Genomic DNA, 24,943 nt, shown 5'->3' on the forward strand with positions numbered 1-24,943 from the left:
GTGTTTACTGTGTGCCAGGTAGTGTGCTAAGTGCTGAGGACACACTGATAAATACCGGTTCTTGCCTTGAAGAAAATAGTTGACTGAGGGACAAAGTTTACCACACCTGGAACAGCCAGCAAAGAGCTGAAGCATCTGGGATCATCAAGCCTTAGTTATATGTGCTGTATATTCCAATATAGGTCACGTTCAGAGGGTCCCACTCGGTTCTACACAGGTTTGGGGGCCATCTGGGAGCTAAGTTTCAACCTATTTTGAAACTCACTTCTCCTACAAGGCTATTGCAGCTTGTTCTCTGACTCTGGATGGGGAATGATCAGAATCTTTCGTTTTAAATTTCAAAGAAGGTAGTTCAGTTAAATGAACAATTTTTTTTTAACATGAGTTATAATCATTTGGACTGTGAGCAGAACCCTATTAATGTTAAAACACTATATAATTTTATTGTGACAATAAAATTCATTCAGTTTCCAGATCACTCTAAGTCTTTTGCCATTGCAGGTATGGGATGTTAACTGCCTTTGGCTCCTAACCACTGCTGACATCTCTATGTCACATAGTGCCTGGAACATGGCAGGTGAGTGTTGAGGAAATAGATTCATAATATGGAAGGGCATGCTTTGAGAGGTTGTGTGCTGTTGTCTTTGGTTATGTAATCAAGCTGAAGTGATTGCCAGAGATGTTCAATTAGTCATCCAGCAAATATTTATTGAGAATTGATGTATATTTATTTATAAAAGGCAAATAAATAAATATTTATATACTTATTGCCAGGTACCATTCTTAGCATTGGACAAACAGCAGTGAACAAAACAAAGTCCCTATTTATCCCAGTGAGAGAGAAGCAATAAACAAATTATTTATGTGTGTGTATACATATGCATCAATATATACACTGTCAGCAATGATACCTGCTATGAAAAAAAAAAAAAAAAAAACAAGTAAAAATAATGATGTCGTGGTGTGACATTTTATATATTGCCTATGGGCTGCTCAGGGAGGGCCTCTTTGAAGAAGTAGCGTTTGAGCAGAGACCTAAAAAAAGGGTGGGGAGGTTGGAATCAACTCTCCAGACATCTGGGGGTTGAGTGTTGCAGACAGATGGATGAGCAAGTACAACTATTCTGGGAAAGGATCAAGTCTCTCCAGTTAGAAGGCCAGCAGGGAGGCTAGCTGGCTCCAAAGAGGTGAGGGAAGAGGAGAGGGGAAAAGAGAATTGACTGGACTGGAGATTCAGGCCTTTCACCTGGCATTCTTCATGTGCACCAGTTGAAAAAAATCAGTGCAGAGGGATATGATCACTAGATGACATAACAACTAGTTGGCAAATGCCTGGGAACTTGTGAGGCTTTATTACAGGTAGTAATCACCATGATGGGTGATGAATTTGTCTGTATGGGTCACCGCTGTATCCTCAATGCCTGGCACATAGTAGGAGCTCAATATGTATTTGTTGAGTGAATGTTTGAAGTCTATCTTGCTGTTTCCACTTTCAGAATATTATTAATAGCTAAGCTGTTTCAAGCAAACAGCCTAACATTTGTGGGGTAGGGGAGTTATTCAAACTCAATCATAGGCCAGTATACATACATATCATTAAAAGGCAGAAACAAAAAACAATAAATATGTCTTGTGTTTCGTGAATGTTGGTTAGCTTATAGCAGTCTGTCTCTGTCCAGGGTGGTACTCACTGTGCCCTTTAGACTGGAGAGTTTACAACCACTCTATCTTAGCAAATACTGGCACCTGACCTGTCTAAATATTACTGGCAACGCCGAGATCGCTTTCCATCACATGACCAAAACCGCATTTGCAGGGCCTTGTGGTGCTTCCCTACTTTTGTAACAGGGCTGGGTATACCTAAAGGGCATCATGAACTCCAAATTCCGTCTATCCATTTTAGGTGGGTTATAAACATGCACGTTTCCGCAAGAGTTACAAAATCGGAAAAGGTGGCCACTTCAAAAAGTTACTGTAAGACTTGATCATTTTTCCTAAGAGGAGTTTGTAAATATTTTTTTAAGTATAACTTAAAAAACCCATCCCGCCCTGGCCAGTTTGGCTCAGCGGTTAGAGCGTCGGCCTGCGGTCCGGAGAGACCCGGGTTCGGTTCCCGCTAAGGGCACGTACTTCGGTTGCAGTTTGTCCCCGGCCCTGGTTGGTCGTGCGGGTGGCAGCCACTCGATGTGTCCCTTCACGTCGATGTTTCTCTCTCTCTCTCCCTTCCTCTCTCTCCCTCCCACTCTATCTGTACAAAAAATGGAAAAATATCCTCGGGTGAGGATAAAAAAAAAAAAAAAAAAAAAAAAAAAAAACCCATCCCTCAGCCCGGCTACATTAATTTTCTTCACTTTACTGCACCATGCAGAATCCATTAGTGCTATAAAATCTTTTTTTTTTTTTTTACTTTACACTTTGCACGTAAAACCCCAATATATTGTATCACAGTTAAATAAATCCCCTAAGGCATAATTAGCGGGAATTCAATTTGCAAAACTGAGACTAATGAAAGGTGCAATGCTTCTACCAGCCTGTAGTTCAACCTCTGCTGCCCAGATCTCTGCTCATGCAGTCTCCCACCCCACCCACAGCCACAGGCGGGGGTTTCTGCTGCAAGCCGTGGTCCGGAGCCCTAGACAGACCGCGGTCTGGCCGGCATCCTGGCGCTGCTGGGTGTATCACAGCCTGGCACCCCCCGCACAGACACTTCCCCCCGCCGGGGCTGGCCCAGACTTCACGTTCCCGCCCAAGGCCCGCCCCGGACGGCGGTCGACCTTCCTCTAACCCGCGCCCAGGAGGTTGCTCAGAAACCGCTGTGTCAGGCTGGTTCGAGGAGTCCCGAGTCAGAGCCAGCTTTAATTCGGGAGGAATGACTGTCCAGGGCCGGCCCGCTCAGACGCACCGGAGCAGGGTGTGGCGCAGCTGTCCGGAGGGCCCCGGCCCGGCCGCCCCGCCTCCCCGCAGCCGGCCGGCTCCTCCCCGCCCCTGTCTGCGGGCCGGGGGACGCGAGGGCCAGCGCGCACGCGCGTTCGGCCGGGAGCCGGCAACTCGTCGCCCCCGCCCCGCCCCCTCTCACGTGCCGCGCAGCGTGCGCCCCAGCATGTGCGGGCGCACGTGACAGCGCAGCGTCCGGCTCTGGCTCCCTCACCCTGTGCGGCAGTACTTTGAACCCGGGCGTGGGAGGGGGAAGAGGGGGGAAGGAGGAAGGAAAGCTGGGCCGCGAAGGGACGGGAGTGGGAGGCCGGCCTCCCCGAGAATGATGTCTTGGGTAGATTTATCGCTAGGCAACCTAAGAATGCTTCTCCCTTTCCAATCCCAGAGCGCCTCGAAGAGCTCAGAGCTGATGACAGTATTCCCCTCGGCTTTCATTCTCCCACCGCGCTGTGCTGCAAGTGCGATTCAAGGAGCCAGGGTCGGTGTACTCGTTTGTAAACGAGTAGCTTTCGTACACATGGCTCAGAAAAGGCTCCTTTATCACGCCCACTGAGTCTGCAGAGCTCTCCGGGGGTGCGGGCATACTGTCGGCTTTCCTCACCTGTTCGGTCATATGCGCCTCAGCCTGTTCTCGCTGTGCAGATGAGCCTGTGCGAAATGATACGCTTGAAAACCAAGCTCTGTTTCAGGGACCGCAGGAAGAGAAGCCGATTTCTTTAAACCGTCATATAAAGAGACTTTTCGGATTACTCTATATAGCAAATCTTCAGGAATTGGATCCTGCCTGAAGTTCCCCTGTTAAAACTAATTTTCGAAACACAGGGTGGAACCTATAAAGTGGCAACATGGAAGCAAAGTTTATTAAAGAGTTATGTGACAGATATTCAATACTTGTGAAGCATTTGATAGTCTGTGTATATAGTCTGTGTATGCACATGTGCATACCCGTATGTAAAAGGCTTCAGACTGAACTGTGGCTAAATTTACAACACCCTAAAAATATTCCAAATAAATGCTGTAACAAATCGCCCTCTTCCCTACTTCCTCAATTCTAAAGGTTCCCTCTGTCCAGTTTCATAACTTGCTTTGATCCCTTCTTTCACGGAGAACCTTTAGAGTTCAACCAGAACAACACAGGTGGGAGAGCTAGAGGCAGAGATAAACAGCTCATCAGATCATGTGGGGACTTCAAGGTCAGAGAAAGCACATTTCTGGATGTCTCCATAAGAAGTAAACAGTAAATTTTATGGTTCTTTGTAGGGGATCTTGGAAATTGTTTCTCCATAGTTTCTCCATTACAATTATTACATACTCTATGCCATAATTTAGCAAGGCTCTTACCTTGATCATCTTTCCTTCTCCACCAGATATACTTTATCTTAGGACCTCACATGGGCTAGCTGAACTCATTCCATGAGAAAACCTCAGCCTGTCCCCTCCTCCTTACTATTACTATGGGGTAATAGCATAAAGAGCAGTGGACTCAAAACCAAAAAATCTGGTTCCAATCGTACTTACTGAGCTTTATGACCTTGGGCTAAGTTGCTTGCCTCAGCTTCTTCCAAGAGATTTTGAAAAACAGGCATTAGGATTCCTTCTTTCTCCAGATTTAAGACTTTCTCCTGACCCCTCCCCCCACCCGTTTCCCCTTAAGGTAAAGGATCATCATGTTATTCCCTTATCTGAAGGGAAAGAAGTCACCCTTAGTTTCTTTTGTAAGACAGACTTATGGATAAGGTGAGACAGAGCTGCTTTCGAGGTTTTGTTTTTCTCTCCCTACTGCATTAGATATTATCATGCTATGAATGCTACATCCTTTGAGGTAGGAAATACCATGACCCCTTAGTCCCAGTGTATGGTTCAGATCCTCAGGAGAAGATGTTGGTGAAAGCCAGTATGACAGTCAAGTGCTAAAAACTGAGAAGTTAGGAAATCCTTGCTCAGACCTCAAGTCCAATATAATCAATTAAAATGTCCTGGTTCTTAGCACAGGACCAGAGTGTGCCAGTGCCTTTTCCTTGGAGGAAGCCCATGGACTCCCTCACCTGTTTATTCTGTAAAACCCAGCTACTTCTCAAGACCCTCTCTGACCCACCCAGATGAAGTTAGCCACCCTCATTCCAAGTGTTGTCTTCACCCCTGCTTAAGCACTTACCATGTTTCATTTTAATCCATTTTAGTGTGGGTCTGTCATCCCCACTAGTCTTTGAGATCCTCTGAAATCATTAATTTTTGATTCTTCAACACTGACCACTGCAAAACACTTATAGTAGGAACAAAACAAATTCTGTATCCCCATAGCCATTTACTGAATTTACAGGCTCAAGGAGAAAAGGAGTATGTTGTAGTCAGGGGGGAGTCTGAAACCTCTCACCGGTTCTCATCAATAAGTGTGTGTAAGTTCAGAGGCAGCATCTGGGCCTACACATCCTCCCAGCCAGTTCCCCAGAATGCTTTTGCTGGACCTGCCAACCAAGATACTTAAAACTCAGAGGTGGTGATTGCGCACCAGAAGCAGGGTCCGGGCCATCCATGAATCAAAGGGAGTGCTGAATCAATTTTCACTAATGACCCTTGGTCCCCTATTCCTATCAGCTTGAAAGGAGTACTCATCAAATCAAATAATTTGTTTCCGGAATAGAAGTCTCTTTATATTGTGGTTAGTTGTGGAATAAAACCATGAACAAGCTGCTTTTTTATGTAATAAAATGATAAAAATATATAAAGTATTTGAAGGCTTTTGCATAGTATTCTGATATGGAATTGCTAAGAATGTGAAAGGTAAGAGGAACAAAGAATAAAAGGTTGGGAGGAGAAACATGTCACTGATTCTACAACCTCACACAATTTAGAGAAGTGCCCAACAGGTACTCTGTTAGAGCCTATTTATTCTAATTTTGGACACATTTTAAATGGGTGTGGTTTTGGTTAAATGGTCTCTCAGGCCACAGTAAGTCAGAAAATTAGATAAGAGTTAGAGGCAGGATCTCTGACACATCTAGAAGTGACAGCTGGCAGCCTGACCATGAGTAGAGACTGAAAAACCTATAAAAAGCAGATAGAAGAACTCAAAAAGAATGTAATGCAGGTGCCAATACTCCCAGACGACACACATAGTACAAAAGTGATGTTTATAGTGATGACCCTGAATTACTGAGAAAGGTTAACTGTGGATAGGGTATATTTTTTCTAAGACATGTAAGATACTAGAGGATGTGTGTAACATATTTCAGTAGGCTTTCCACTAAAATAAGAAAAAAAGAAGATAAACAATGTTGGCACTTGAACATAGAAAGTTCAGTGTTCTGAGCCAGTGTTTTCTGGGACATGCATCATTGTCTGAGGCCAGATAAATTAGGCATCACTGAAATGAGAATTTTTAAATATTAACCTTTAAAAGGTGTAGTTTTACATTTGGAGCTTTCAATGTGGAATCACTGAACAAATGCAAGAAACCTAATTTTAAGACAAATGTCCAACTCCCTTCGAGGGGCATATTTTTATAGTACATGCTGCACATGTTCTTTTAGTATAAATCCCATCTTAATCACAGAAAATATGTGGTAATTTTCCATGTCAATCTCCTATTAAATTCTATGAAAAACTGGAACCTTCATCGGACTTCAGCATACACTGTATATCCATTTTGAACTTAATTAAAACAACACTGAACAGTGGGTGTGCCTAAATATACTGGTTTGAGGGGCCAACAGATTTTTTGTTTAATGAAACACATCAGACTGCTATCTGAAGTAAAATACTATTATCACAGTAGTACAGCCACCTTTTGACATTATAATGGTCTTAATTCATTCATGAGGGCTCTGTTCATTTCTATCTAAAGTAAGTCATTAGTCTGTTTGCTCAGCCATGCTTTCCTAGAACCTCAGCTATCAATTACCTCTCAGCGAGAAGTTCAGAATTGACCTGTGACATAGGCAGAAACAGGCTGAGGCCTCTTTTACATACATTTGAACAAATCTCTGATGATGGGCAATAAGCAAATTTATGGCCTGTATCATCAACAACAGAGACCTAAATGAAAATTGTTTTCACTATAAGAACTAAACCTCCAGTTATACTTTTTAAAAAAAATTCTCACCAGAGGATATTTTTCTATTTATCCGCAGATAGAGAGGGAGGGAGGAAGGGAGAGAGAGAGAAACATCAACGTGTCTACATCAAATGGCTGCCTCCTGCAGGACCTGACCAGTGCCTAGGATTGGAATTGAACTTGAGACTCATTGGTCTGCTGGCCAATGCTCTAACTGCTAAGCCAAACCGGCCAGGACATGCTTTTATACTTTAAATAGCTATTAAATTGTAGTTTCTAGTGCCTTAAAAATATGCATAGCTCTTCTAGGGGAAACGGCCATTTATCAATTCAATATAAAGTTTGCTGAGAAATACATGTATGTAAAATTGGTATAATACTATATGTAAAGAGCATTATTAACTCAAGATTTTCATTCGTCCTAAATTGAAAAATCACATATACTATAAAGGATTTTGGCTAAAATTTCACCACTGCAGGTAAATTATAATCGTCCTTAGCAAACTATAATGACTTCAGTCTTTTAGTCTATTAAAATAAATCTATGAACAAAATAACATTTTCCAGATACAATATTTTTCAATTCTATCCTAACTTTATCTTATTACTGTGTTAGTATATATACATTTAGACTAAAATAACCTATAAAATCTGGTCCGACCCTAAGGTTTTTTTATTATCAAAAATCATACAAATGCTAGAAAGAACATTTTTATTAACTTTGATTTCTAATGTTAATTCTTATTTCCTGTGACTGCAGTTTATTCACGATATTTCATGAATACTGCCCAAATTCAGTTTACTTGGTTCAAGATGCATTCACTGACTGGAGGATACAATACATCTGGCCTCTAATGCTGGCTCCTGGTAGCTGTGTGACCTTGGGGAGCTATTTGATATCTCTGGGCTTTATTTCCCTTGTTATAAAATGCAGGGGGCTGGACAAACCAATCTCTGAGGTTCCTCTGGCTCCACTTGCTATGACTTGGAGTTCTGTTGCCATAAAGTCAGCAGAGGGAGCACTTTTTCTACTTCTCATAAATTTTGACTATTATTTCAACACCTTTCAAAAATCAAGGGATTTGTAAAGAACATCACTGAAACTAAAATTTGACAATCCTATACACAGTTTGTATCAAATCACAAATTTGATTATAAATTTGAGAAAGGTTTAGAAATGATTTCTATTCTTTGAATTCCATGATGAAGTTCCACAAGATAATTATTTTATAAAGGTTAAGGAGCTAAAATATACTGAGAAATACAGCATCCCTAAGTGGTAGCATATTTATACCAGACCTGGTCAAAGAGAAACACACCAGCAGCTATCGGGTGTCAAAGATAAAAAGTGAAAAACTCATCAATCATAAAAACATGAGCAAGTTGGGTCTAACATAAACAGACCACACAAGTGATTGGTAGTTGTTTCTTTTGCACTTTTCATTAAGATACATTGGGAACAAGCAGGTAAACACAGCCAAAGTCTGGAGGCTTGCAAGAAATTGGAAACGTGTGATATCATGCCAATGACAAAGTTATATATTTGAGACCCTGGATGACTTTCATCCCTATATTCATAGACATCTTAAAATTCATCGACCATCCATTATGTCTTTTTAATTATTAGACAATCTCATATTGTATATTAAAGTTTTTATTCCTTGGTAAGAATTTTAAGATCACAAAATAGTGTGGCAATATTTACGTAATAGAATTTATGGAGTGCTGAAAATACTAGAATATAAAGATAACTTCTAGTTTATCTGCACATACTAAACTTTTCTAAACCAGCTGGTTTCTTGCAGACAGCATTTATTTATTTTTTAAAATAATTTAAGACAGCATAAGCTTGTACCAAGCATAAGCATTGTAACAAAAGTGCAACTTTTCAGCAAATCCTCCCCAAAAGATATTTTAACTCAAAATATCATTAGCACATATTTTCTCCCTACAAAAATAGCATGTCAGACATCATTAATTGAATGTATTAACAACTATGTACATAAGAGCCACCTTGTAGGCTAAGAGTTTAACGTTGTTTAAACACAGCGTTTGAGGCAAACAGTAGCAACAGCAGCAGCAAATGCACCAAACTGACTAAGACCCAGATATTTTTTTCACTCATAGTCAGACTGTTGTGTCTCACCCCTTACATAACATTCAAGTGAGATTTCTCACAGTGCTACCTTGGCAACAAACTAAAAATATCTAGACAAGGTCTTGGTTTAAGCCTTATTAAAAAAAAGCTTTGTGATTATCTGGTATCTGGTTTGGTCTCCAGAAAATACATAGACTTGGAGATAGGAAGGCCTCACAGGGCTTCATTCCAATCTTTACAGCATTTCCAATCAAAACTGACTAGTTTAATGCTTTTCTCCACTTCTGTGATTTAACAAAATACAGGACAAATCAGTTTGGACTTGTTTTCCTTTTTTTTTAAGTTCAGTGCACATTCTCTTTTGTTTTTGTTTTTTTTTTACAGCAAGATTATAAAAACGTAGGAACATGATGGATTAAATAATGGCAGGGTGGGAATAGATGCGGTGTGTGTGTGTGTAAAATTAAGATGAGTCAATTGATTCATGGTCAATTTCTTAAAGTGCCAGCAAATGTACAAATGTACTAAGAATGATTCTGGCCTTCCTCACCCATCTACTTCCCTGACTTAGTTCTGACAATGGCCCAACTCCGCGTCTCTTTAAGCAAGTGCAAGTTACTAAGGGATACCATTCAAACCACTTCAGAATAGGTTGCAACATGAGCGACTGCACCCTCTCCCCTTCCTGTCTGAAAAATATGTACTTTAAAAAGCTGAACATTACAAAATACTAAAGAGTAAATTCAATCCTAAAAGATCATTCTGTTTGCGGAAAGCCTCCTGAAGCAGGCAGGACAGCTTTGAGTCACTGACAGATAACTGTGGTTCAATGTCAACTCCTCCGCCACCTTTCCCCCACCCTGGCTCACCACAGAGCAGACCCTCCTTACTTCCTAGAGAATCAGGTCCTGTATTTTAAAAGATAATGGAACAAGCCTAATGGAAGGCTAAACTTATCTGGGGAGAGTTCTTTTTAAAAAATCTATATTTAGAGCAGAGGTTCTTTTGCAGCTGGTGGGGAAGAAAGAGATGTTAGTGTGTGGAGGGTGGAGTGGTGAAAGATGAGCAAAACAGGAACTCCAAATGTACACAATACACCTGTTTGCTTGTTTTTAAAGCCTGGCGTGCATCTATTACACTTCCTCCCTTAAAAATGTTAAGGGTGTTTTAACTTATTAATATTATTATTCCTCGTGAACCTTCGTCCTTTCTAGGAAAGGGGCGCAAGGATTCAGGGGGATTTCTTTCCTGGCTGCGAGGGATCTTCCTGAGCAGAGCTCTCCGGGTTCCCGTGCTCGCGGGGACAGGCAAAGGGCAGGTGGGTGCGGCCGTGCGGAGGGTACAGCGCCCCAGGGGGCGCCACTTCGTGTGGCAGGAGGGTCGCGGCGGCGGCGGTGGCGCCCGCCTTCTCGGGAGGGGGCGACAACACGGAGGACAGGCAGGGGAAGGCGGCGGCGGCAGCAGCAGCGGCGGCGGCGGCGGCGGCGGCAGCCGGGGCATGGATGCCGGGGTACAGCAGTGGGAACGGGGCGGCGGCCGCCGCCGGGTACAGGTACTTCTCCAGGCCGCTCTTGTCCAGGAAGGGCTGCACGTAGGCGGCGGCAGCCGAAGGCGAGAGGAAGTAGAAGGGCAGGCAGAAGGGGGCCGCGGCGGCCGCGGGCTGCGCGAAGGGCGCGCCCCCGCCTCCGCCGAACGCCACCAGCGAGCTGAGCAGGGCGGCGTCGGGTCTCAGCAGCGCAGCTGCGGCCGCGGGGTCGGTCCCCAGGAGCGCGGCCGCCGCGGCTGCCGCGCCGCCCCCTGAATCCAGCTTCATCCTCTTGGGCGCTGGCGAGTCCTCTCCGGGGGGCTCCTGCTTGATGGTGACGCGGCTCGCCCCCGCGCCTTTGCCCTTCTCGCGGTCGGGCCGGGCCTCGGCCTCGCCGCCGTAGCCGCTGTCGGTGTCCGTGTCGTTCTCAGCCGCGAGCTCGGCGCTAGGCTGAGTCCGCTGGATGACTGGCACGCAGTGGGCAAGGGGCTCCAGCTTCTGCCCAGCGCGCTCCAGGCAGGGGGTGGCCTTGGACCCGGCAGCCGAGGACGTGCCGGTGCCTTTGCTTAGAGGGACCTGTTGAGTCAACAGCTGGGGGGTGGGCAAGAACTGGGTGGCCACGGCGTGCAAGTGGTTGATCAGCTGGACACACCGCGGCTCCCTGGGCGTCCAGCTCTCAAACCGGGAGAGGTATTGCAAGACTTCTTTGGCGCATGTTTGAAATCCCGAGTGGAACGCATCCAAGTCGGACTGAATGGGCGATTTCAGAGATCGCTCCCCTAGGATGAGGGGTGGGGGGTGGGGGACAGAGGAATGAAGGCAAGAAGAAAAAACACCGACGTTAAAACATCTGCTCATCACGTGGGCCCTGCACTGACTAAAGTGATCTCGGTTTTTCCTCTGTATTCGAGTGATATAATCCACCGGTTGCAGAGGAGGGGGGCGGGGGGACCAGGGGGGGCGCTCTACTCCCAGCTGAAAAACCAAAGTGGAGAGGGTGCAACCGCCACTTTAAAAAAAAAAAAAAAAAATCTGATTCCTCTGAGTTCTGCTGAAAGCCTCTAGGATGCTTCAGGAAATGGGCACTTTCCAATGAAGGGAAAGTATAAGCAATTTCACAAATGAGAGTGAGCCCGTGGGCCCACGGAAGGAGGTGGGGGTGGGGAAAGAGTCCTAACACTGCTCCTCTGTGGGCTGCCCGGCTTCATCAGGGTGGATTGGTCTCCCTGAACTGACTTACCATTCTGTAAAGCAATTATCTTCTGATGCTGCTGCTCGGTTAAGGCTGTTAAAGCTTTTAAGTGTTTCAAAGTTAATTCCAAGACTACTGCTTTCTCCAGATGCCCCAGAGTCTGCATTGGTGCAAAAGAGAATGGGGCATTTGGTTACTTAAAAACACACATTTGGTTTGATTGGCTCTCCATTCAGCAAACGCTTATTATTCCTATACTTCTTGAGCTTTCCACAAGACAGGTAATAAATGATTTTTTGCCTTCACTTGTGAGCACCTACTCCTGAGTTTGTGGGAAACTCTACACTATAGCACAAGTTGTAAGGCGTCTGATATTTACATCTATTCTTATATCTCTGGGAGTAGTACCAGGCTATTAACAAGCCCTTGGAGAGCAGCAAAGAAAGAAAATGTGCATCTTACTGTCAACTTCAGATGTTCAGGCAGTAAATCTTTCAGCTGAGCAATGCATTCATTAATTCGGTCTCTTCTTTTCTTTTCTATTAATCTGTGCGGTAATTTATAGGTATCCTTAATATATGAGAGTCATGGAAGAGAGAAAACAGTAAGATAAACATTCATTTACTGGATATAGCAACATCCCCCACCCCCCAAAACACATACTGTGTGATAAACTATGCCCAAGAAATCTCTTTCCTCTGGACTGTTCTGAAATAAAATTTAAATTCAGGTATGATGTTTAATCTCCCCCTGAGAGTATCCAGCAAACCACTTAAAATTCACAGTTGGGGAAGCTCAAGGGCTGGAATACATTTGCGGGCAGAGCTTCGCTGAGAAATCAATGGCCCTAATTAACTATCCAGGCAGGTTATGGGGAACATCGGAAACTTACTCTTACCTTGCTATCGTCTCGCTTCATGCTCCTTTTGGGTTTACACATATACAAAGAGGAATAATCCAGTCTGCAAAACAGAAATCAGCATCAGGCACCCATTCGGGAGGGGCTCTGCCCTCGCCGCTCCATACCACTTTCTTGGGAAGAAAAAAAATCAAACTGAAGCCCAGACAGATATTCGTAAGGGTGCGTGCACCTTACCCTATAAAATCTCTATGTTCCAGTAACTGTCTTTCTTGCAAATGAGGAATTCCTTCGTCCATGTTCAACCGCTGTCCGTTTTCCTGTTTCGATTTTTGGGGTTCTTTTCTATAATCTGTGGGACGGTAGCTTTGGGAGATCTTGGGGGTATCTGTGCGTCTCCAGTCTCTCGCTCTCCCTCTTCAGTGCAGTGTTGAAAGTGTGAAGCAGTTGGTCCCCCGCCCCCCCGCCCCTACCACCGCGCTCGCTCTCTCGCACACATACGCATACACACGCACCCACACTCGCGCCGGCCCCACAGCGCTGGTAGTTTGCTCTCACTCCGAGCGGTGTTTGGCCACAGGGCACGCGCGTCGCCGGCCAGACCAGCACCCAGCTCACGTGCGGAACGTACCATCCGCGGTCCAGCCCGGAGGGGGGCGGGGGAGGAGGGGCCGGGCCGGGAGGGGGCGCCGGGAGAAGGCTGCGAGGGAAAGCGAACGGCGGGAGGGGGCGGGGACACCTGATCAGGGCCACCGGAAAGGAAAAACAACTTCAGCCAAGCTATTCATCTTCCCAAAGGCGTTGCACTCAGCTGGGGGAGGGAGAGGGGTGCCGGGGGTGTGGGGCAGCCAGGGCTTCCTCAGCTCGGAAATGTTACTCCCTCAGTCCGTCCGTCATTACAGTGCAGGAACGTGAAAGTGGCTTTTTGCTTTTTCACTCACTGTGCTGTTGGTTTGGACCAGGGAAAGAGAATTCGCGGTGGGTAAACTTCAGTCCCAAAGGAAATTTTGGAGACTTGTTTGCACACCGCTCAGTGGCCTGGGGGACCCCTTGGCCTTGGTTGGAGGTTGCCCCGAAAATAGACAACTTGAAATCCTCTCCAAGAAAGACTTAAGATAAATGAAAATGTCACTGGGTCGGAATGTCGCAATCCGAGTGTCTTTTGGCGACACAGTGTCCCTGGGTCACCCAAACTTCCCGCAGCAGCCGGAATTGCGGTGCCACTAATCACAGCAGCTGATGACGACGTTTGGGGCTTCTGGTGCTCCCGGAGGAACGCGGCAGGGAGGGAGGGAGGGAGGGGAAGAGGAGGGGGTGGCATGAGAGGGGCTACCGCGGAAAAGCATTGCAGCATTTCACTCGCTCGCTAAAACTCCGCCGCCCCTCAGCGTCTGGGGTGGCGCTGCGAGCTTCCTCTCCCCTCCCCCCCGTGCGATAAGCAACGCCGGGAGTGTGCAGATCCCACGTTTACTACCACTGGCACCTCCAAAGTCTCCCTCCTTAATCCTGTCTCAAACGGGTACCAGCACAGGGCCAGCAACGTGATCCGACCTGCGGCTGCTGCCACATCACTGCGCGGGGAGCCCGTGTGCGCGCGCGCGGGCGCGCTCGATCGCCCTGCAGCCCCGGCGACCGCCGGGAGGAAGCACGGGCCAGCGGGAGTCGGGCTTACCTTTTCCCCGGAGCCGTCCCGGGAATAAGACTCACTGCTAGTGAGAGTTATCAGGAGGTGCCGGGATGTGCGCGCTGACGCCCGGCACAGCCAGCGGCAAAGGGCCTTGGAGGCCAAGGGCAAGCATATCCTGCGGGAATCCCAGGTCCCCGGCCCCGCTGCCGCTACTTGGGTCTGCCCAGAGTGGGATGGAGATGTCTATGGGTGGATATAGAACCAAAGACTTTCATTCCTGTACCAAGAGTAAGATCTACATTCGCCCGGGTGATCCCCCGAAACAGTCATTATTGCCAGTGGCACGTGAACCAGAAGAAGTACGCCGAATGCACACGCTCCGGGGCGCGGCTGGGGCTGGAGCCGTCGCTACGTGTCCCCCGGCCCGCCCCGCCGGGCGCGGGTTCCGGGGACAGATCTGGGTCGCGGGAAGCGGCGGCTGGGAGGTCACGTGTCTGCAGGAGTCGCGTCTCCTCCGGGCCTCCAGGAGCCGCCCGGCCGCGGCCGCGGTGCGCGCTGCCGCAGTCTCCCGAGTCCCGGGCGGAGACGCGCGCCGTGTCTGGCTTCGTGACTCCCGCGGCCGCGGCGGCCCAAGCTCACCCCGGCGTGAGGAGACGCTCGCGGTCCGTCCACTTCGTCTGTTTAGAGGGCCTTTTAAGGTCGCTCGACTTCCTCCAATAGGGGTATTTATTTTGCACCAAATAGGCAATTTAATAATACTTCAAAGAAGAAGTATATTCTTTTATTTTAAATCTCAATCCAACCTCTCTGTTGTTTCCAAGGGATTGGGTGATTAAATCCTTTTGGTGGGGAGGACAGCTTGGCGCCCTAAAAGCGGCGTATCCCTGCAGTACTGTATCATTTTGTCCTCTTGTTCTAAATTGACCAAAAAAAGCCCGAGTGGTGGGGGCGGAGGGAATGTCGTTGAGATGAATAATTAAAAAATTAAAATACCAGCTTCCCTTAGAGGTTTCTAAATGTTTGGAGAAGGAAGAGGGTGTAAATATTTTCTCCAGAGCTAAATTTTCACTTGGTGGCTGGAGTATTTAGTGAAAATGCAGTGAAGACTGGGTCACTGCATCTGGACCTTGTCGGGTAGTGCAGACAGGACAGCAGGCAGACATCTGATCAGGGCAGACCTTAAGGACTAAGTCTGGGGCCGACTTTAAGGCAAGTTGAGAGAGAGAGAGAGAGAGAGAGAGAGAGAGAGAGAGAGAGAGAGAGAGACGCCTAGTGGATTATGAATGTGTTAATTCTTACGCAAACTTCCCATAATTTAAGAACACAGAGGCCTGTTGCTGCAAATTAAACTTTTTATGTTATCACTTCCACGCCCATCACTTTTGTCCCAAGTTTCCCTACTTGTATATCCAACATTTTTGTTTTCTCTTCCACTCCTTTTCCTGACACCCAGCTCAAGCTGTAAATGGAGTCCATTGTAATTTAAATGGATCTTTTCTAATTTTCTAATTCTCAGTCCTCCTTTTATCCTGTTTTTGTGTCATCTTTTTACTCTTGTCTCCCTATTTCTTTTCTTCTTTCTTCTCATTTCCTTTGTTTTTCTCTTCCTACGTTTCCCTGTTAAGATAAATGTGTGCTGTTCCTCTTTCCCCATAGCTTTGTTCTCTTATTTACTTTTTGTCTTAAAAAAAAAAAAAAGGAATCTTTCACCTTTATGACTCCTTGCTTGTCCCCTATCCTTAAACTTGAGTCCTACTCCTTTTCTTTCTCAAACTCCTGCCTTCTGGAATATCAGGTATAGCTTAATGCCTCCAAATGTCCCTTTGCTTCAAGGAGGGCATGACAATAGCTAACAACTATATAGCAATTAGAGCACCAGACACCGTTCTAAAGGTTTTTTATGTATTAATTCATTAATCATTTCTACATCCCTGCAAGGCATATACTATTATTGTCTTCATTCTACAGATAAGGAAATGGATATGCAGGCTCCAGAGTCTGTGCTCTTAACTATCATCCCTTGTTGTGGACAGTGAAGGCCAAGGTCTAAATGTTAACTAGCTGTTTAAGGGGTGTTTTTAAAATTTACTAGAGTGTGAATGTGCCCATGCGTTGTAGTGTGTGTGTAGAAGGGGGAGGGGGGCAGCATTGGAGCTGATAGCAGAGAAAGAAAAAGGTATGAGAAAGAGCATCTAGATCCAAATTTATTGATTTAAACCCAAATATCCTAATTAATTGTTATATTTTCATATAGAGGGACAGATGGAAGTACAGTTTAGAAAAGGCTAATGGTGACCAGCTGGTGGCCATTTCCATGGAGCAAACCAAGTCAAACTCGAATGTGAAGGCACAGGTTAGTAACAGGAAAAGTTCACCTGTGGTGAGGTTAGAAAGGGGAAAAAATTCCCAGTCTTAGAAAGGAACAGAAGACAGAATACCTACCCTCTTTGGGTATGTTTAAAAATAGTTTGAGTCTTATCTTTTTAGGAAGGTTTAATGCCATCCTGCTAAAAACCAAGGAGATACAAGATGAGCTCAAAGCCCCTTTGAGCCTATAATTAACGAATTTTGTGATGCCTTGCTTTCAATTAAAGATACCCATCTTTTTCCTTTTAATAGGTGAGGGAGAAGCAGCTTCCATAGCTCTTCTTTGGTTAACTAGGGAAATCATTACCTATAGAGACTAATGAAAGGGAACACTTAACCCAGTTCCCACTTCCCTCCCCTCAACCCACCTAAGAATTCTAAGCCTTACACTCATATTCACCTAGTGACTTTGGAAAGTCTTCTAATATTTGCTTGCAAAGTCTTGAATTTCCAACAGAAACAACTCTCCTGAGAGGATTCAAGGTTCCACAGAAAAGAGAGGTTTTCTGCCTCTTTACGATTCTGTAAGCCCTACTACTGTCCTAGAGGGGTGAGCTGACTAGGGTGTTTTGGGACCCTGGATCTGATTCAGACTAACTGTGCAACTCTAATGGCCATAAAGGCCCCAGATCTACCAGGGATGTGGAACCTCCTGCCTGTACTGTGGTGAAAATGCCCCATCAGATGGGCAGAGGCCTTTCTTCATCATCTCTGTTTGGTGTGGGGGACAAGAATTGACAGTCATTCTACATCATTTTCACCAAAAGGGGGAATTTACCCTATTAAGCAGGGTTTATAAAAATCTAAAAGAAAAAAAAATTTAGGGTTGTGTTGTAACCCAGGAGATCGACCAAACTCAGATGCCGAGATGGGGTTTAACAAAAAGAGTTTATTGAGCTAAGTCCGCAGGCACCTGCAGTATGTCCCACACAGGAGTAACTGCGGCCCCGGAGAGCTAAAATGGCTCCTTTTTATAGGATTTTGTAAGGGGGTTGCTACTGTAAGCAAGCATGTTACAGAAGCAGAATTTAGCAGTTAGTTAATTACCTGTTACTCAGTTTCCCAGACATCTCAAAGGTCAAGATGTTTTCAATAGATTATCGCTGGTGCCGCCCAGGATTACTCAAGGGTTAGTTATTACCCCAGGGTTAGCGATTACTTAAGGATTAGTTAGTGAAGAATGTTCTTCAGTAAAAGAGTAAACTGACAACCCCTTTGGTTGTCGTGAAGGCCTCTGGGAGTTTAGGTCAATGGCACTGAGTTATAACAGTTGAAGCTAAAATCGAGGTGGGATGTGAGGTGTGGGCTGTGCAGAGTCCCTGACACACCGCAGGAAGAAGGCTGCCTCATAGCCGGGTCTCAGGAGGAAGGCAAAACTCACTGCTACTCACCAGAAACCAAATATCACTTCGAAATATTGATAATGTTATTTGCTGAAGTTAAAAGATTTAAAACGCCAGAATAGAAGGTTGGGTTTTCCAGTTACATATGCAGACAATTCTCAGGAACAGTACAAGTGTCCTTGTTTAACTTATAAAAGAACTTAAAGTCTTTCTGTAGACTACCAATTACTGTGTCTTTATGGTTGTAAACATATACATGAATCACATTTTGTATTTATGTAACACTGCTCAGGGAGTTTATACACTTAGAGTTTGCACAGCACTAAGGAACAGGTAAAATTAAGTATAGGAAATGAATCTCACTGCTGAAATCCTTGTGTTTTTGTATTTATGTGATTACCACAAACACTCACTTGGATGGTCCTGAATTTACCATATGTTCAAAGTTCCTGGAGTTTTTATATACAAAAACAACTAGTAGAGAGCCAAGCCTAAGTCCACCACAGGGGGATCACCCTGGCTCCTCTCCGCAAGTGTCTGCCTGACCCCTCTGGTGCCGTGTGCTTCTCCTACTGACTGAAGGTGATCCAGAAAGAGACTGGAAAAGCAGAGTAAGGCACAGACGACAAATCCATAAGGATTTCCGCAAAGTGGCTCCTACTTCCTCTGAATTCTCCTGGATGAGCTGGACAGAGGGACCCAGAGAGATTGCATAAAGACGATGGTCTCTTAACTCCTGTGTTTCCCTTATTACTGCTGATGAACATCCTTGGAAAGTCTTCAAGGAGATAACATGTTTATGTACCGTGCAACACAAATAGGAATACGATGTGCTAACCAGCCTCATCTCACCTACTCATTATGGGCATGGTCCTTGAATCAGTTTTCAGATGGTGTCCACCCAGGGCAGGGAGCTATGCATAACAGAGTCTGGTAATTTTAAAAGGTAACAAAAAGACTAGTTATGGAGCATTTAACCTATGCTTAGAATTAGAACTACTGGTATAAACTTTATTAAACGATTTTTGTTAAAGCAAGAATCCATATATAATTAGGAAGAAAGTAATATTGTTAACTGATGCAAATCTAGGTTAGGTTTAAGTATTAGTTAAGAACTGCATTTGAGCAGCTTAAACATCTTAGGAATTTTTTTTCTGGTCACATTAAAAAGTTTAGCGGAAAGGAATCCAAGGTAATGTGAGGTGATAATAGTTCTCTCAGTGTCCTATACTTCTGGTTTTTTGCTCCACTGTCCACCAGCTTCCATCCATCCTCAAGATTGCCTCATGGTCATAAGATGGCTGCTGGAGTTCCTGCAGGGAAGGATGAAAGGGTGCCCACTGGCTGCGCAAGTCTCTTATAGAGAGCTTTTCTCATAAGTTCCACCCATTGACTTCTGATTACATCTTATCTCCAATCCTGTTACAAGGGGGCTAAAAATAGACTTTTCCAGCTGAGTTTCCCTCAACAATGTAGGGGTTCTTTCAGTGAAGAGGGAGCAGAGAACGGAGATGGGGTTGGCACTAGCCATCTCAGTGGTGGTCTGATGGAAGGAAATGGCTTGTTCAGGTCTTCTTCTTCATCATGGTCTTTTTTCTCTACTCGGCCACATGTGTTGACAGTGTCCCTTTCTAGTATGAGGGTATTTAATACCAATTTCAGAAAAATTTCAGTCTTTCCATCTGAAATTGCACAAACTTAACTAACTCCTTAAGCACATGCTTTTTAACATCTGTATTTCTAAGTTCTAATAATTGCAGAAATCTGCTTAGGGAGGGAATTTAACAGGGTTTGCTCTTCTTCCTGTAGAATGCAAATTGCAATTGCATGTTTTCTGGGAAATGATTGTCTTCCTTTTTAAGTGGCAGCATCTGTCCTCTGTTTGTTCTGTGCCTTCTGCTCTGGCATTTGAGTGGAAGGGAGCCACTCCCAGCAGAAACTCACTCTCTGATAGTTCCCACCTGAATATAGCTAGGGTTTTGCTCTTCCTTTACTTCAGGTCACATTGATGAGCCTTCGATAGCTTTAGGGCCGGAGGATGAGGAGAAGAGCTTTGTGATTGAGTTGGGTTCTGGAGTAGATGAAGGAGAAAAGGGGGGGAGGGTGCAGTAGCATGGAGTAGAGGGCCAATCCCTAAGGCTGGAATCGACAGGCGGGCTATGGGGGAGAATGCATCTTTGGAGCACTTTATGTGGACAGATATAAGGCAGTTGTCTTAGAAACATTATTCAGTTCTCTTAATTCTTTGAACTAAGCGCCATTAACTTCCCTTTATATGGGGACAAATTCAGGTTTAGAAGGTTTAGGTACCTTGTCTTTGCCATGTAGTGAATAGCAAAGCCAGGCAATAGAGAACCGAAGGCGTGAGGTGTGCTGCTGGGTGCTGGCGCTGGCAAGTCCAGGGTTCTGACAGCCACTTTGTCCTCTCAGCCCCGAAGTCTTTCACCCCTTCACCTCCCTTAGTGAAGCCCCTCCAGGTTATGGGAGCCATCGCCAGAGACTGTCTAGAGATGAGGAGGATGGTGGGAGGGGGCATTCTTGCTCCTATTCTAGTTGTGGGGTTGCGTTTCCTGACACCTGCGTTGGAATTCTGGATGTGTTTTTCTACAGATGGACACATGGATAAAGGTGTGGTTAGCCCACTGGACAAAACTGCCCAGTGTCTTGGAATCTGCTATTAGTCCTCGTTCGTTAAATGAACGTTTATTGTGCTTATAGATGCCATGCACCATGGGGCATTGAGATTCAGTGCTGAACCTCATCTCCAATGACCTTACAATTTAATGGATCACGCTTTCTCGAAGAGGAGAGATCCCTAAGAAAGCTGAGTAGTTATCCTAAAGCCATTTCATGTCCAAAGGCAGTACGCACCTGCTTCCTCCATGGTGCATTTGAGATATGCTTACAGCTATGCGTCTTAGTGAGGCACTTTAGAAATTATTGCAGAAAGTGCAGTGACCTAAGTCCATGGGGAAGCCTTGTCCTGCTGTAATAAAACATTCCTGGATGGAAAGGTGGGCAAGGAAAATGCTGTCTGCCCTGCTCCCATAGGCTGTCTAGACCAGCATTACCCTACCCCAGTTTGTCTTAACTCCCTGGTGTGGGTGTGGGTGCCCCATCAACACCCACCCTCTCCAAGCACATACAACTTCATTTTATATACTCTTGATCTGCCCTGTGTCCAGTTCCATGACACACATTGTGATCTTTTCTTGTGGCTTAGTGCTTAAACTCTCTCTTTGGTATTTGAATGCAAACTCTGCCCTGTGGAGTATAAATTGGTTTGCTTCCTTGGTACTCCATATCCTCAGTAGGCTCTAGGAAGAAGCTCCTGCTCCATCCCAGCCCTCAGTCCTCACCCTGACCCAAGCTGTGTGGCAGCAAGTTTCTTTTAGGAGAAGATTTGGACAGAACTTGGTTGAACAAATTTTCTTTGCTCTGGAATCATTTTGAAAAAGATAGTAACTCATTAAAATGGCTCATAAGCTCTAGAGTATAGAATTTCATGCCCTGCAAAAGGGGTCATCTTTCTCACCGTCATGCCATTGCCTTCCTAAGTCCTCCTTTGGCCTCAGCCCTTCAATCTGGAAAGGGGTCTAGCCAGGCTGTTAACTTGGGCCAGTCTGATATTCCTATCTCTTCCAGCATGAGCTGGATGGCAAATTTATCAAGATTGCTTGACCTTAAAACCAAAAACATAGTAGTCATTCTTGACCCCTTCATGTGCCTCGCTCCCCTAAGTAACGGCAGTATCTTGTAGGTTCCACTTCTTAAATATACATGAAATCCATCCTCTTTCTCCCTCTCTCACTGCCTGCACTCTAGACCAAGCCTCCACAACTCCCAGCCCCCATACTGTAAGAACGTCTTACCACCTCTAACAGTTGGGCTTTGGTAAGGAAAACAGAAGCCACTGTAGACATTTCGAGTAGGAAGGATTTAGGAGAGGGGAATGGAAGCAGACATACCTTTGGACACATAATCGAGGTTAGGAAGAACTGCTGATGACTTTCAGGAAATGCTGAGAGTCAGAAGCTTCAGGCAAACCTGAGTGCCCTGAGCTGGATTGCCTGCCTTGCTGAAGAGGCAGGCTTGCGGGAGCTCACCTGGAAGTCTCTGTCAGCCTCACATCTGCACACAGCTGCAGCTGCCACTGGACAAATACGGTGTGTTGCTTCCACTTTGCACATCCTAATCTGGAACCCTGTGGGCAAGGTGGCATAGGAAATATCATTCTCCAGCTTCTCGCCTGTGATGACAGCTGGGTGTAGGAGGCAGTGAAGCTGGGGGTGAATTGACAACAGACATCTCACACCCCATATCTACTATGTATGCCTACCTTCTCCCTCCAACACACCTAATTCAATCATGTCATGACCAGATCCATCTTCCGTCCATGTCACTCCCTTGACCAAACCCCTTTGTTTCCCATTTCCATTAGGTTAAAATAAAAATAAAAACTCTTCACTGGTCTGAAAGACACTATATGCAATTTGGCCCCGTCAACATTTCCAGTCTCATCTCTCATTTCTCTTCTTCTGTTTCTATACTTCAATATACCAGCTTTCTTTCAGTTTTTCTTCTTCTCTTTTAAATGCTCTGCTCTTTCAGGGCCTTCAGGAATGTTGTCCCAACAGATTGGAATGTGTTTCCCCACTTCCTCAACTCCTGTCCACTCTCTCCTACTAATCCTCAGGTGTCATCTGAACATCACTTTCTCCGGGAAGCTTCCTCTAGCTCGTTCTACCAGCTCCTTTGTACCTTGTAATCCTCTTCACAGCACTTACACTGTTTGAAAGACTCACAGGCTGTTCAGTGTCTGTATTCCATGCTAGTTGGGAAGCCCCATGAGAACAGACACCTGAATTATTTACCACTGTCTTCCCAATGCCTGGGACAGTGTTGAACACAGAACAGACACTCGGCTGCTTTTCTGAACAGCTCCTGGAGGTGTTCCACCAAATCATTCATGAACTGAAGCTGTGTTTCAGGAAAAGGTTTGAATGACAAGTCATAATCCAGCCACATAGCATTTGAAGGTCCTCACATCAATGATATCAATATCAACATCAGTCCTCATGATTTTGGATAGCTTGAGGTGGGGAATATAATGCTGGCCGATACCCTCCCATCCTGCTGCTAAGACTTTCATATATTGGTGCCGCTCTATGGGCAGGAGCACCCTCACTGTATATTTCTTTCTTGGCCTCACCAGACATGGGAAGATTAGGAACTAGAAAAGCATGAAGGATTGTTAAGTGCTCCTGATATAGCAGGAAACCCAGGAGTCTGGCAGGGTCTTTAGTGAAGTGGTGGGCATTTCTGCTGTGGGGTAGGGCTCTGCCTCTGGCATTGCTGTTGGTCATGTACCAGCATAGACAAGTCCTGTGCCCAGAAGGCAGTAATCTCTGCCAGTGTGCTCCCTCATGGTCTTGGTTAGTGGACATTTCCCTCTCACAGAATTTTACTTCCTTTCACAATGTGCATGAGCAAAGCAGAGAGACGTTGGGGCTGGAGCTAGTCCAGCTGAACTCCACAGGTGTTGTGGAGACCGTAGGTTGGTAAGGTGACATCCAGGGCACAGCTCTCAGAGGCGAGAAGTGGGGAGAGGTGCAGAGTTCATCATGGCAAACTGTGTTTACAGGTTGGTTGGGCTAAGTGGATCACAGGAGAGGGTCCTGGGGCATTGCCAACGAGCTTGGTTACCAGGAGTGCAGAAAGAAACAGGCACTACCAGGGTATAAGAGTTAAGCCTCAGACTATGGAACAAAGTAGGTGGGTTGAGAGCCAACGAAGTCAATCCATCAGAATGCCAAACTGGTAGGCACAGAGGAGATACGAAGTGAGGGGTCAGTGCAGACAAAAGGGAGCTGGAGCAAAACACGGGAGGCAGGAACCAGGGCTGGATAACATGCTACTGCTGTGCAGGAATTCCCCTTGGGGTCGTCAGTCATGCTTCTGAAACAGGGGTGAGCACCACTTTGATGCTCACCCCTAAAATAACTTTGCATTTACTCCTGGCGCTTATTCTTGCAAAACAGACTTTCCATTTCCCTAATTGTGTGTTCAGATAGACAGACTGTTGATTTTCCTGATAACAAGGTTGCAGAATAAGACTACCCTGACCAAACACAGCCCCCATGAGAGTAAGCCATCAGCAGCCCGGCTCTGAGTTCACACCTGTTCGACCATCCTGAATTGTCAGAGGTGATCAAGCAGAAACCATTCTGAGTCTATTGTGATTTTGGATAGCAACATGAATGATTTTTCTGTAACCTATGTTTTTCTAATTATATTGTAGAAGTTTGCTTCAGACATGCGGAAGGTAATGAAGTAGACACATTACATATTTCTGTCCTGTTTCATATTATTTCATGTTCCTGCTTATGGTGGCAGAGGGTGCGGGCTCTGGACTTAAGATCAGTAAGATCTGGGTTCAAATGCTGTTTCTCTCTGACTAGCTGTGTGACCTTGGACAAAGAATCAATGTGTTGATTTTCTCGAATGTAACACGGATGTAGCAGTGCCTACCTCTGACTGGTTGTTGTACCAGTTGGTGACAATCCTGGAGAACACTTGCGATAGTAGGTGAGTGAGCAGTAAATGGGAGCTATTATGTCCCCCATTTGAGCCGCCTGGTCAAAATTATAAGTGCCATTGAATATGGTTTGAAAATAATTGATGGATTAAGTAACATATTTTAAGTTCAAGAGGTAAACCTATTGCTTTCAATTATTCTTTCCTTTACTAATAGGTGAATAATGATAAAACAGAGGGCCAGACCTGTCAGTGTGATTTTCCACTAATGAGATATAATTATAGTTCATGTGCTAGTTGGAAATGGGTAATACTGGCCACAACCTTATGCTTTTAAATCAGGTTCCCTGGACAGCTTTTCTGAGAGGTCACGCACTTCCATAATTGTGCACGAACGAGGGGAAATG

General features: G+C 45.4%; 1 protein-coding gene across 1 annotated transcript; it reads right to left on the reverse strand.

The window, feature by feature from the left end:
• Positions 1-9,537: 9,537 nt before the first annotated feature.
• On the reverse strand, positions 9,538-13,110 carry BHLHE41 (basic helix-loop-helix family member e41). The gene is made up of 5 exons (XM_036253180.1): positions 12,900-13,110; positions 12,702-12,765; positions 12,266-12,373; positions 11,852-11,963; positions 9,538-11,390 (listed from the first exon to the last, which is right to left on the reverse strand). The coding sequence occupies exons 1-5, from the start codon at positions 12,959-12,961 to the stop codon at positions 10,318-10,320; spliced, it is 1,419 nt and encodes a 472-aa protein (XP_036109073.1). The 5' UTR covers positions 12,962-13,110; the 3' UTR covers positions 9,538-10,317.
• Positions 13,111-24,943: the final 11,833 nt, after the last annotated feature.

The sequence above is a fragment of the Molossus molossus genome, unplaced genomic scaffold (assembly GCF_014108415.1).
Source record: "Molossus molossus isolate mMolMol1 unplaced genomic scaffold, mMolMol1.p scaffold_m16_p_10, whole genome shotgun sequence".
NCBI lineage: Eukaryota > Metazoa > Chordata > Mammalia > Chiroptera > Molossidae > Molossus > Molossus molossus.